The 12,701-nt window shown below is 46.0% G+C and overlaps 1 protein-coding gene across 1 annotated transcript in view; it reads right to left on the reverse strand.

Moving 5' to 3' along the window:
* CHPT1 (choline phosphotransferase 1) overlaps positions 1 to 11,650 on the reverse strand; it is a 64,804-nt gene extending 53,154 nt beyond the window's left edge. Inside the window, exon 1 of the mRNA XM_040344294.1 lies at positions 11,319 to 11,650. Within this exon, the coding sequence (XP_040200228.1) occupies positions 11,319 to 11,561 (243 nt within the window). The 5' untranslated portion in view covers positions 11,562 to 11,650. The remainder of the gene's footprint in view (positions 1 to 11,318) is intronic.
* Between the last annotated feature and the right edge of the window lie 1,051 nt (positions 11,651 to 12,701).

Below are 12,701 nucleotides of genomic sequence, written 5' to 3' on the forward strand. Positions count from 1 at the left end.
TTTAAAAATGGCGCGGGGGGGCGTTCTCGCTGATTTACACTGAGAAATATGTAAATCAGCGAGATACGCAAATTCACGAACGTACGCGGACCCGACGCTTCCGTAGCGGTTTTCCCGGCGTATACTTACCCCTGCTTCTATGAGGCGCAGCCAATGTTAAGTATAGCCGTCATTCCCGCGTCGATTTTTAATTTTTTTACGTCGTTTGCGTACGCCGATTCAGAAAACCGTGTGCCGCAAGTTACGCTCACGGCGAAACCACTGACATCCTAGCGACGTCAGTGGGAGCAATGCACGCCGGGAAATTTCGCGGACGGCGCATGCTTATTTAAATCGGCGCAGGGACGCGCCTGATTTAAATAGTACACTCCCCCTAGCCGCAGAATTTGAATTCCGCTGGGGGTTTTACGATTCGCCGCCGCAAGTTTGGAGGTAAGTGGTTTGTGAATTACCCACTTGCCTCTCAAACTTGCGGCAGCGGATCTTAAATCACATAGATCACGCGGATCTAAAGACCTGCTGATCTATGTGAATCTAGCCCTTTATGTCCATTCACACAGACATTTAGCTGCGTTTAACAGCAGGAGCTTTTAGAGGCAGAAAAAAACCCACTGCCAGTGCGTCCAAAAGCAGCAGAGTTTTGCCAGAAAAGACGCTTGACTCTTGTAAACGATTGTTAACGCTAGGCATGTTTAGCGCTTGAGCATTAATTCATTTTAATGGGCAGAAAAAAGGGACGACATTGACGACTCTGAGACTGAGTCAGTGTTTTTGATTTGATTACATTATTGAATAAAATGTATTATTATTTATAATTATTATATTATAATTTTGTGTGTTAAACTTCATCATACCCGGGATGTCTACTAGACTCTTCTTTGGACAGATTTAGGCTCCATGTACACGGGACGCTTTTACAACTGCTCCTAAATGATTAAACTTGACAGATAGTAACCCACGTTTAAAACGTCCATTTTTACGTGTTTAAATGCCGCGTTTGCGTTTAGAAGCGTTTCAATAAAAAATTTCCAAAAACGCCTATAAACGAAAACGCTGCTAAATGGGGGTTATATTGAATGAGTTCAGGTGCAGTTGAAAAAGCATCCAACTGCCTCTGAACGTAAGTTTAGCAGCATCCCATGTACATGGGGCCTTAACCACTTAAGCCCCAGACCATTTGTCTGGTTAAAGACCAGGCCACATTTTGTGATTCGGCACTGCGTCGCTTTAACTGACAATTGCGCGGTTGTGCGACGTGGCTCCCAAACACAATTGGCGTCCTTTTTTCCCCACAAATAGAGCCTTCTTTGTAATAATTTTTACTTTTTGTTATAATAAATAGCCCCAAAAAATATATATAAAAAAAGTTTTTTTTCCTGAGTTTAGGCCGATACATATTCTTCCACAAAAATCGCAATAAGCGTTTCTTAATTGGTTTGCGCAAACGTTATAGCGTCTACAAAATTGGGGATAGTTTCATGGCATTTTTATTAATATTTTTTTTTCTATACTAGTAATGGAGGCGATCATCGATTTTTATCATGACTGCGACATTATGGCGGACACATTGTCATTTTTACAGCGATCAGGGTTATAAAAATGCACCGATTACTGTAAAAATTACACTGGCAGTGAAGGGGTTAACCTGTAGGGGGCACTGAAGGGGTTAAGCGTGTCCTAGGGAATGCTTGTAACTGTTAGAGGGCATGGCTTGTCATGACACATCACTGATCGTTGTTCCCGATGACAGGAAACACGATCAGTGACAGTGTCACCTAGGCAGAACGGTGTTTACACTAACATCTCCCCGTTCTTCAGCTCTGTGACCCTTCCTCCTCATGTATATTTGGCACATTATTTTTTTTGGGGGGGGCGGCATGAGTAGCTGATTATGACAGGTATCTGCTCCCTCACAGCCTTCTGGAACACATCACAGGTTCCAGAAGACTGTGGGACCAATCACAAAGTGGTTCACACATGTGCAGTTGGAAGCCGCCATGAAACTGCAAGGTTTCCCTTAGTGAAGATTCCAGCACCTGCACCCAAAGCCGACTGAAGAATCAGCTCACGTGAGGACATACAGTGCCTTGAAAAAGTATTTATACCCCTTGAAATTTTCCACAATTTTGTCATGTTACAACCAAAAAACGTAAATTTAGTTTATTGGGATTTATGTGATAGACCAACACAAAGTGGTTCTTCCTTGCAAAATAACTCAAGCTATGAACAACAATTTTTACGTTTTTCCACAGATTTTTCCATTGGATTTAGGTCTGGACTTTGACTGGGCCATTCTAACACATGAATATGCTTTGATCTAAACCATTCCATTGTAGCTCTGGCTATATGTTTAGGGTCGTTGTCCTGCTGGAAGGTGAACCTCCGCCCCAGTCTCAAGTCTTTTGCAGACTGATGCCCCATACACACGAGTGGTTTTCCCATCGTAAAAACAAAAACAAAAAAAAAACAACAATGGTTTTCCCGACGGAATTCCTCTTAAGCCTGCCATACACACGGTCACACAAAAGTTTGGTGAAATTTTGACTGCCAAGAACGCGGTGACATAAAAGACTACGACGAGCCAAGGAAACAAAGTCCAATGCGCGTTTTTTGTGCATTAAAATTGCATACAGACGAACTACAGATCCTGCTCTCTTTTTTTTCCGGCAGTTTTCGCATTGTCTTACAAGTGTTTTTTTTTTTCTGCAGCGGTTTACTACTGCTTTAATCAAGCTCTGAGCCCTCAGCATAACTGCAAACCCTTGGAAAACAGTAGTAGCATTTATTCATTAGCTGTACCTGGCTCTTCTTGCTTGCTGAAGAGGATTGACCCTTCGCCCAGTCATCAAAGGGCACTACAAACTCATTGCCTCAGCTATACTTCCCACTGAGCTAACCTTTGAAACCTGTAATCTTGGGCATATTGATTCATTCTGTCACTGTCCTGAACATAACCTTAAATGGAAGCCAAAAAAAAACAAAAAAAAAACGGTTTATTTCTTAACCACTTGAGCTCTGAAAGGTTTTACCCCCTTCATGACCAGGAACTTTTGTTGCTATTCAGCACTGCACTTCTTGTATTACTTGGAAAATGCATGGTACCCAAATTAAAATTTATAAAAAAAATTATAATATATAGAGATTTCTTTTGGTAGTATTTAATCACTGCTTTTTTTTTATTTATTGCTATATAAATGGGAAAAAAAAAAACATGTTTTCTAAGTTTCCATTTAAAATTTTGCAAATAATCTTTCTTCATAAAATTTACGGCGGCGTAATTTTCTGCAGGCGTAACGTATCTCAGATAAGTTACGCCGCCGTAACGTATCTCAGATACGTTACGCCGCCGTAACTTAGGGCGCAAGTTCCGTATTCATAAAGAACTTGCGCCCTAAGTTACGGCGGCGTAGCGTATGTGGTCCGGCGTAAGCCCGCCTAATTGAATGAATGAATGAAAACTTATATAGCGCAACACATGCAAACTTAATCGCCTCTGGGTGCTTGTTGTTCCTGTCTCCTTTGGTATCAAAAGAGATGAGTTTTGATCTTTCTCCTGAACGCCAAGTGGTTCTCCTCCAACCGAATGCTGGTTGGTAAAGCGTTCCATAGTCTAGGCCCTTGGACCGCGAATCTCCTTTCTCCTTTGGACTTGTAGTTGGCTTTCGGTATCTGGAGCAGATTTTGATTGGTGGATCGCAGAATGCGATTGGGATTATGAGCTTTTATTTTTTCGCATAGATAATGGGGAGCATTCCCATAGATACATCTATGCGTTAGACAGAGTGCTTTAAAAGTGATTCTGTCTTTTACTGGTAACCAGTGAAGGGTTCTCAGTGAAGGTGAGATTGATTCCCAAGGTTTTTTCCCAGTCACTAGTCTAGTGGCCGTATTTTGAACGACTTGTAGACGAGCGATTTGGTACTTGGGGAGTCCGAGGTAAAGGGCATTTGCATAGTCCAATCTTGAGTTTACAATAGCTCCCACCACGACCGCTATGTCTTCTTTGGGAATAAAAGGAGTAAGTCTGCGTAGTAGGCGCAGCAGATGGTGAGATCCGCTGACTACTGACCCTATTTGTGCATCCATTGTCATGTAGGAGTCAAAGATGACCCCAAGACTTTTGACTTTGGCGCTAGGGGTGATGATTTTGCCCAGAATGGGCGGGGGGTCCAAGTTGTTGCAGGTTGATTCATATGTTTGACGTGAAACAGGAGAAGTTCTGTTTTCGCTCCGTTGAGTTTAAGATAACTCTTTTTCATCCAGTCCTCTATCAAAGAGAGGCATGTCTCTAGATTGAGGTGATGATCCTTTTTATTGCAAATGCGGAAATATAGTTGCGTGTCGTCTGCATATGAGTGGTAGAGCAGTTTTTGACTGCTAATAATCTCAAAAAGAGGGCGAAGATAGATGTTGAATAACACCGGCGCGACAGGGGGGATCCTTGAGGGACTCCGCACGATAATGTGCGTTTCTCAGAAGTGAAAGGTCCTAACTTCACTATTTGCGAACCAAGATAAATCGCCTTCTGCGACTCTGGCTACTTCAGCTAGCCGAGTCAATAAAAGCTTGTGGTCTACTGCTTCGAAGGCTGCGCTTAGGTCCAACAGAACCAGAAGACAAGATTCTCCTTCGTCTGCGGCCTCGAGAGCATCGTCCCATATTTTGAGCAATGCGGTTTCTGTCCCGTGTCCAGGACGGAATCCCGATTGAAATGGATTAAGTAGGTTGTGGGTATCTAGATGCTGTACCACTACTTTTTCCATTACCTTTGAGAGTACATTTAGGCCTGTTATAGGACGACGGTGGAGTGGGTCCTTGGGGTCCAGGTTGGGTTTCTTCAAGATGGGTCGAATTATACCCTCCTTCAACTGGGAGGGCACTATGCCTTCCCTGAAGGATTGGTTGATAAGCTGCGTGATAGGAGGTGCCATTCCTTCAGCAGTTTAGTGGGGATGATATCATTCGGCGCGGTGCTGTTACGCAGAGTACCGATGATATTTTTTGTGTCATGGATAGAGATAGGTTCCAGCGAGAACTTACCTGGTTGTGGTGAATTACTGCAGGTATTGTATAAATCATTACGGGGAGGGTTGAGGGGGAAATTATTTTGCTGAATGCTTTGTCGGATCCCCTCGATTTTATTAATGAAGTAATCCGAAGTAATTCAAATGTGGATGATGTGGGCGTGTTTTATTAAAATTAAATGTGACCCCACGTATTTGACATTTTTTACGAACGGCGCATGCGCCGTTCGTGAAAGAATCCCAGTACGCATGCTCGAAATTACGACGCAAATCGGCAATGCTTTAGACGTGAACGTAACTTACGTACAGCCCTATTCGCATCTTCTCACCCCTCTTCCTTTCCGGGGCCTGCAGACTCCAGCTCCGTGATTGGCCGGAGCAGCGTGACGTCACTTCTCCGCATGCGCGCGGGAGCCGTCATTAACGGCACATGCTACGTAAGAAACGGCTCGGAGGTTTGTTTCTTTCCAGCGCATGCACTGATTACATCATCGCACACTACATGTGAAATATCTCCTAAACGGCGCATGTTTAGGAGATATTTCCACTACCTATAGGCAAGCCTGAAGCCTCGTACACACGCTTGGTTTACTCAGAAAGAAAACTGCTGGCAGAGCTTTCTTTCCGAGTATACCAAGCGTGTGTACGAAGCTTTCAGGTTTCTCATCAAGAAAACTGCCTAAAATCTTGACGAGAAAAATAGAGAACATGTTCTCTATTTTCTCGTGATTCTCGGCAGTGTTTTCCTGCCGAGAAACCCAAGAGTGTGTATACTTACCTGTCGCCGTGGAAACCAGTGCATGCTTGAAATGACTTTGACGCATGCGCAGTAGCTTCCTAAGCATAGCTGCCTCATTGCAAATATGCAAATGAGGGAAATACGTCGATTCACGAACGTAGTTGCGCCCGGCGCATAATATACGCGGTTTGCGTAAGGCTTATGTCCGGCGCATAGTTATTCCCCATCTATGAGGTGCAACCCATGCAAAGGTATGGACCAGGGAACAGCCGTCGTATTTTATGTCGTTTACGTAGTAGTAGGTGAATAGGGCTGGGCGTAGGTTACGTTCACGTCGTAGGCAGCGATTCGACATAGCTTAGGCAGTTGTTTTGACGTGATTCTGAGCATGCGCACTGGTATGCGGCCACGGGACGGCGCATGCGCCATACGTTATTCGTATCTTTATGACGCTCAGTCCATCATTTACATGGGGTCACGCCTCATTAGTATGGCTCACGCCTACTTCCACCTACGCTGGCTTACGCCGTGGAAACCCAGGGTAGATTTGGGGGTGAGTGCTTTGTGAATACTGTGCTTGGCGCTCTGCGCTACGCCGGCGTAGCCTAAAAAAGATACGCTACGCCGGCATAAATGTGCGCCAATGTATGTAAATCCGGGTCATTGATTTTAGCCCTATGCACACCATGTTGCATGAGCAGCTAGACTGCCTACCACAAATTATAGCAACGTGGTTCTGTACTTAAGTTGGTGCTCATCAATTGACAAGTCACTAAACCTAGCAATCTATAGATCTTATGAGAAGAAAATGGCGGTGCAGCCTGCTTGAATTTTATTTTTTCTTATTTTATTTTTGTTATTTTATTTATTATTTTTATCTTTGTAATGTTGTGTATCGTATAGCAACTTTGCTTTTAAGTTCTACATTTACCCCAGCGTGTTAGCCGGTATGTTACCTAAGCCAGCATTAGGTTAATTTAGCAGGTCACTTGAGTTGAGGACATTCTATTGCCGGTCTTCTGGATTCGCTTTTGGATCCCTAGAAGCCGGATTGATCTCAGGTCTACGGACTATCTGTTCTGATGTTTGATAGCTTATGGTGTGTCCACCACTGCCTTTTTTTCTTTTGTATTCTTTTTTGTTTGTTGATGTACCTTTTCAATAAAACTCTTTGTACAAGAAAATGGCGGTGCAAAGACACAAAAAAACTGACTGAAAAGAATCTGAGATTCTTCCTGAAAAACGATCTGTTGTGTCATGCAGTTTCTAAATGCTGAGCTGGCAGATTGACACATTAGCAAGTGACAACAAACAAGGCAAACATTGAGCTGAACAGACAATGAAGACTAGTCAAGCAAGTCTCCATCACCAACACACAAGAATAACTACCATAGCATGTGACAAAAAAAACACAGGTATAAGAAAACAAATATTTCCATGCAATAAAAATCTGCAGCATCTTCAATAGAATGTAACAAATCAAGTGTTCTTTGTGTGATATAACATTAGAGATCCCTTGCTGGCACACTTACCTAATTTCAACACCATTTCTCCCACACTAGCTGAAACTCAGCAGAATTTCATGTGCCAGTGAGAGAGCACTGACTGCCACCTGTTCCCCCTGGTGACCCCTTGTCACTAGTGTGTCCTGTAGTGACTAGGGGTCAGCCTGACAAAACACAGTGAGCAGTCTGAAATGTTCAATCAGAATGTTGCTGGGAGCTCTGCTACAAAATTATATCAAATGTGCTGAAGGACAAGATTATGTATATCAATGTTGGGCACTTGGACAAAATGTTTTAGGGCCCCTTTCAAACCTTGCTTTCCCGCTCGTGTTGGCGATTTTCACACGATTCTGCATGTCCCACATAGGGCAGCCCATTAACTTCAGTGGGTTGCCCTATGATTGTTGGTCGTCCAAAAGAAGATCATGCTCCTTTTTGGGCAAAAAGTGGCACGTGTTTTTTTTAAAGTCATGTTTTGCCGCAATTGCAATACGATTCTGTCACGTGCCAAAAATTGCACCGTGTTTGGGGTGCCAGACGTCATGGCAGTGACAACACCTCTGCTTCTACTTCTGAAGCCCCAATACCTGTAATGGCACAGATCTTATGCACACAGTCTCACACTCATAAGCCATTACATTATGACCACCCACCATGACCCATCGAGGCATGGATTCCACTGGAACTTATGAAGGTATGCTGTGGAATCTGGTACCAAGTCGTCAGTAGAAGATCTTTTATGTCCTGTAGGTTGAGAGGTGGGGCCTCCATGGATCAGACTTGTTTTGCCTCCACATCCAACGGATTCTCAATTCAATGATCTGGAGAAGTTGTAGGCCACGTTAAAACCGCAAACTTGTTGTGTTCCACAAACTAGTCTAAAATTCATCAGACCAGGCCACTTTTTTCCATTTGTTCCATGGTCTAGTTCTGATGCTCATGTACCCATTGTAGGTGCTTATGGCTGTGAACACGGGTGAGCATTGGCACCCTGACTGGTCTACTGCTAAGCAGCCCCCCTATGCAAAAACGGATGAGCTGTGTGCGTTCTATTGGAACCAGCATGAACTTTTTCAGCAATATGAGCTACAGTAGCTCTTCTATTGGATTGGCCCCGCTCATCATGTGCATCAGTGAGCCAATTATTGTCCAATTTACCAGTTTTTCTTCCTTAATCTGTTCCCGACCTGCGCACGACGATGTACGTCGACAAAATGGCACAGCTGCGCAAATGGATGTACAGGTACGTCCCCTTTAATTTGCGAGCCGTGTGGTTGGTCACCCGCACTCGCGACCCTGCAGTGAGCTCGACACCTGCGGACCCGATAGCCACCGGTGTCTCGCGATCGGGTCAAAGAGCTGAAGAACGGAGAGATGTTAGTGTAAACACAACATCTCCCCGTTCTGCCTAGGTGACACTCGCACTGATCGTATTCCCTATCATCGGGAACAACAATCAGTGACGTGTCATCGCAAGCCATGCCCATAGGGCACACTTAACCCCTTAAACGCCCCCTACCGGTTAACCCCTTCACTGCCATTTTTACAGTAATCAGTGCATTTTTATAGAACTGATCGCTGTAAAAATAACAGTGGTCCGAAAATGGTGTCAAAAGTGTCCGTCCTAATGTAGCAGTCAAGATAAAAATCAGTGATCTCCGCCATTACTAGTAAAAATATATATATATATATATCTATATATATTTATAAAAATGCCATAAAACTATACCCTATTTTGTAGACGCTATAACTTTTGTGCAAACCAATCAATAAACGCTTATTGTGATTTTTTTTTACCAAACATATGTGGAAGAATACGTATCGGCCTAAACTGAGGAAAAAAAAACTTTATATATGTAGCGCCCCCTTACTTTCAGTATGGGCACTACGCTAAAGTTAGTGGGGAATGGGAGAGTTATTTTTGCTCCCATTCACAATTTTCTAAATTGGGCTGCTGTCATTCCTACACTGTCCTGCAGGTTAGTCTGCGCTCCAGTGGTGTTGTTTCCTCCCCTGGGCGACAGTTGGCGCTAGAGGGGTTCTGGCGGAGCCGCTTTTCCCCCAGCAGCCAGTTGGAGGAGTTTTCCCTCGCGGGGCATGCTGGGGGAGAGTATATCTGTGGCAGACGCCATTTTGTGTGGTTCTTCGCGGGTTCCGGGTTCCAGGTGCGGCACCCACCTTTAGGGTGTGCGCATCCAACGGACCCCGACGATGGCCTTCCAGGCCGGGTCGCATTCTATGCGGAGCTCCATGTTCCTGAGAGGGGCCCTATTGACTTACTGGGTCCCCTACTTTGCTGAGAAGATCCCAGGCTGTGTGCCTATCGATCGGGGGGTCAGCTTGAGGAGAACCCGGAGGCATGTTGTCCAACAGGGCTTGAACGAACCATCTGGGATCTGGTGACTGGAATGTTGACAGGTACACTATTGCTGTCATCCGGTGACCTATGCTTAATCTACTGGGAGGATTCGCTCAATCTCAATCTGTTCATTTAGCTCATTCAAGTAATTGGCCTGTGGCAGAGGCCCTAGAGCCGGGTCTGTGGCAGAGGCCTGTTCCTCCCAGAAACCTAAAGTGACAATTTGGCTGCCAGGCTTGTGACAGGAGTCTGTCCGGGGGCACTTCACCCACTCTGGCTAGAGTGGCGACGGATTGCAATTGATACTACTGAGAGCAGGATTGCTCGGTTCATATCCAGGCCTGATACTGCAAAGTTCTCTCTTGCTTCATCAACCTTTTCTCCTCATTTGATGTTGATGTTGGCCGTGTTGGGCCTGGAAATAAAGCATTTGAAAACCTTCATTCAATGACTGGACATTCGCTCAATACTCTAAGCTACTCTTTTTATCAACCGCACCCCTAGACAACACTGAAAGGGTAACTTAATATGCCGATCCCAACAACAACCAGGGGCTCCTGAGGGGGTAGCGCTACACTATATATATATATATATATATATATATATATATATATATATATATACACACATACATATACATACACACACACATATAATATATATAAAAAAAAAAATTTTTTTTTTTTGGGGGGGGGGGGAGATATTTATTATAGTAAAAAATATTGCATTTTTTTCAAAATTGTCGCTCTATTTTTGTTTATAGCGCAAAAAATAAAAACCACAGAGGTAAACAAATACCACCAAAAGAAATCTCTATTTGTGGGGAAAAAAAGGACGCCAATTGTGTTTAGGAGCCATGTCGCACGACCGCACAATTGGCCCGGTCTTTGACCAGCAAAATGGTCCGGGGCTTAAGTGGTTAAGCCGGCCATAGACGGCTCGAATCTCAGCTGGTTCAGCAGGGACTGGTTGACATTCATACCAAGTATGGCAGGCTGAATGATTGATCAACGTTTTTACCAAAAATATGTAGCAGAATACATATTGGCCTAAACTAGTGAAGACATTTGATTTTTTTGATTTTTTTCTTATTGGATAATGCAGAGGTGATCAAATACCATCAAAAGAAAGCATTATTTGTGGGGGGGGGGGGGATGTACATACTGCGCAATTGTTCATTAAAGTAACACAGGGCAGTACTGCAAAAAATGGCCTGGTCATGAAGGGGGAGGTGGGTTTTATCTTCCGGAGGTCAAGTGGTTAAAAAAAATAAAAAGTTGGCAATTTTTTTTCCCCGCAGGTACAGCAGCAGCCTGTTCAAATAAATGATGCCCATGCAAATGCAGCATGCAGGACTGGCACAAGTGTGAACCAAAACTCACTTGCTGCCCAGTATATCTCACCTATATTCAGGTGTCATTGTCACATGATAATCAATGTTATTCACCTAACATGGTAGTGTTCATAATGTTATGACTGATCGGTGTGGTCCATAAGAACAAGAATGCACAGAATATAAAGAGGGCTGTCAGTGTGTCCATAGGAAGACAAAGGAAGTGATCAGAAAGTCCTGTATGTGTGTAGGTGAGGACAATCAATGCAGTAGTGATCGCTGCACCTGTAATATACAATAGAAGAACTGACAAGTTGCCAGCCTGGCACTGCGCCCACTACAACAGGTGATAACTCACCTCCTCGGTGGCGGTGGGACAGTAGTAGGTTATGATGAGGGTGGAGAGTACATTCATGGTGAGCCCCACCAAGGTGATAGTGTTGGGGGCCACCCATAGGGGAACCTTCTCCACAAGCCAGTTCCAATAGACCTGCATGAGGGGCTCCAGCACAGAGCGACCCTGAGCGCTGTACTTGTGTTCCTCCAGCCGCTTCAGCTGCAGGGCAGACAAGGGCTCCGGGAAACACAGGGCAGCCGCCATCCTCTTCTCTCCACCCGGCTCTCCTTCCTGTTCGTCCGGGGAAGCAACTCCCTTCCGCCGCCCTAAAGTTCAGGGGGCCGGACTAGGGAGCTTCATCCCGGAAGACCGGGACAGCCCGAGACAACAACAAACACAGCGCTCCGTACACAGCGCTCCCCCTGAGGGGCCTGGGTACTCCGTACACAGTGCTACCCAGTACACAGCGCTGCCCCCTGAGGGGTTGGTGTGCTCCGTACACAGTGCTACCCAGTACACAGCGCTGCCCCCTGAGGGGTCTGTGTGCTCCGTACACAGTGCTACCCAGTACACAGCGCTGCCCCCTGAGGGGTCTGTGTGCTCCGTACACAGTGCTACCCAGTACACAGCGCTCCCCCTGAGGGGTCTGTGTGCTCCGTACACAGTGCTACCCAGTACACAGCGCTGCCCCCTGAGGGGTCTGTGTGCTCCGTACACAGTGCTACCCAGTACACAGCGCTGCCCCCTGAGGGGTCTGTGTGCTCCGTACACAGTGCTACCCCGTACACAGCGCTCCCCCCTACTCCTCAGGGGTCGGTGTGCTCCGTACACAACGCTCCCCCTGAGGGTCGGTGTGCTCCGTACACAGCGCTCCCCTGAGGGGTCTGGGTACTCCGTACACAGTGCTACCCAGTACACAGCGCTGCCCCCTGAGGGGTCTGTGTGCTCCGTACACAGTGCTACCCAGTACACAGCGCTGCCCCCTGAGGGGTCTGTGTGCTCCGTACACAGTGCTACCCCGTACACAGCGCTCCCCCCTACTCCTCAGGGGTCGGTGTGCTCCGTACACAACGCTCCCCCTGAGGGTCGGTGTGCTCCGTACACAGAGCTCCCCTGAGGGGTCTGGGTACTCCGTACACAGTGCTACCCCGTACACAGCGCTCCCCCCTACTCCTCAGGGGTCGATGTGCTCCGTACACAACGCTCCCCCTGAGGGTCGGTGTGCTCCGTACACAGCGCTCCCCTGAGGGGTCTGTGTGCTCCGTACACAGTGCTACCCAGTACACAGCGCTCCCCCTGAGGGGTCTGTGTGCTCCGTACACAGTGCTACCCAGTACACAGCGCTGCCCCCTGAGGGGTCTGTGTGCTCCGTACACAGTGCTACCCAGTACACAGCGCTGCCCC

Source organism: Rana temporaria, chromosome 3 (genome assembly GCF_905171775.1).
Source record: "Rana temporaria chromosome 3, aRanTem1.1, whole genome shotgun sequence".
In the NCBI taxonomy this organism is placed as follows: Eukaryota; Metazoa; Chordata; class Amphibia; order Anura; family Ranidae; genus Rana; species Rana temporaria.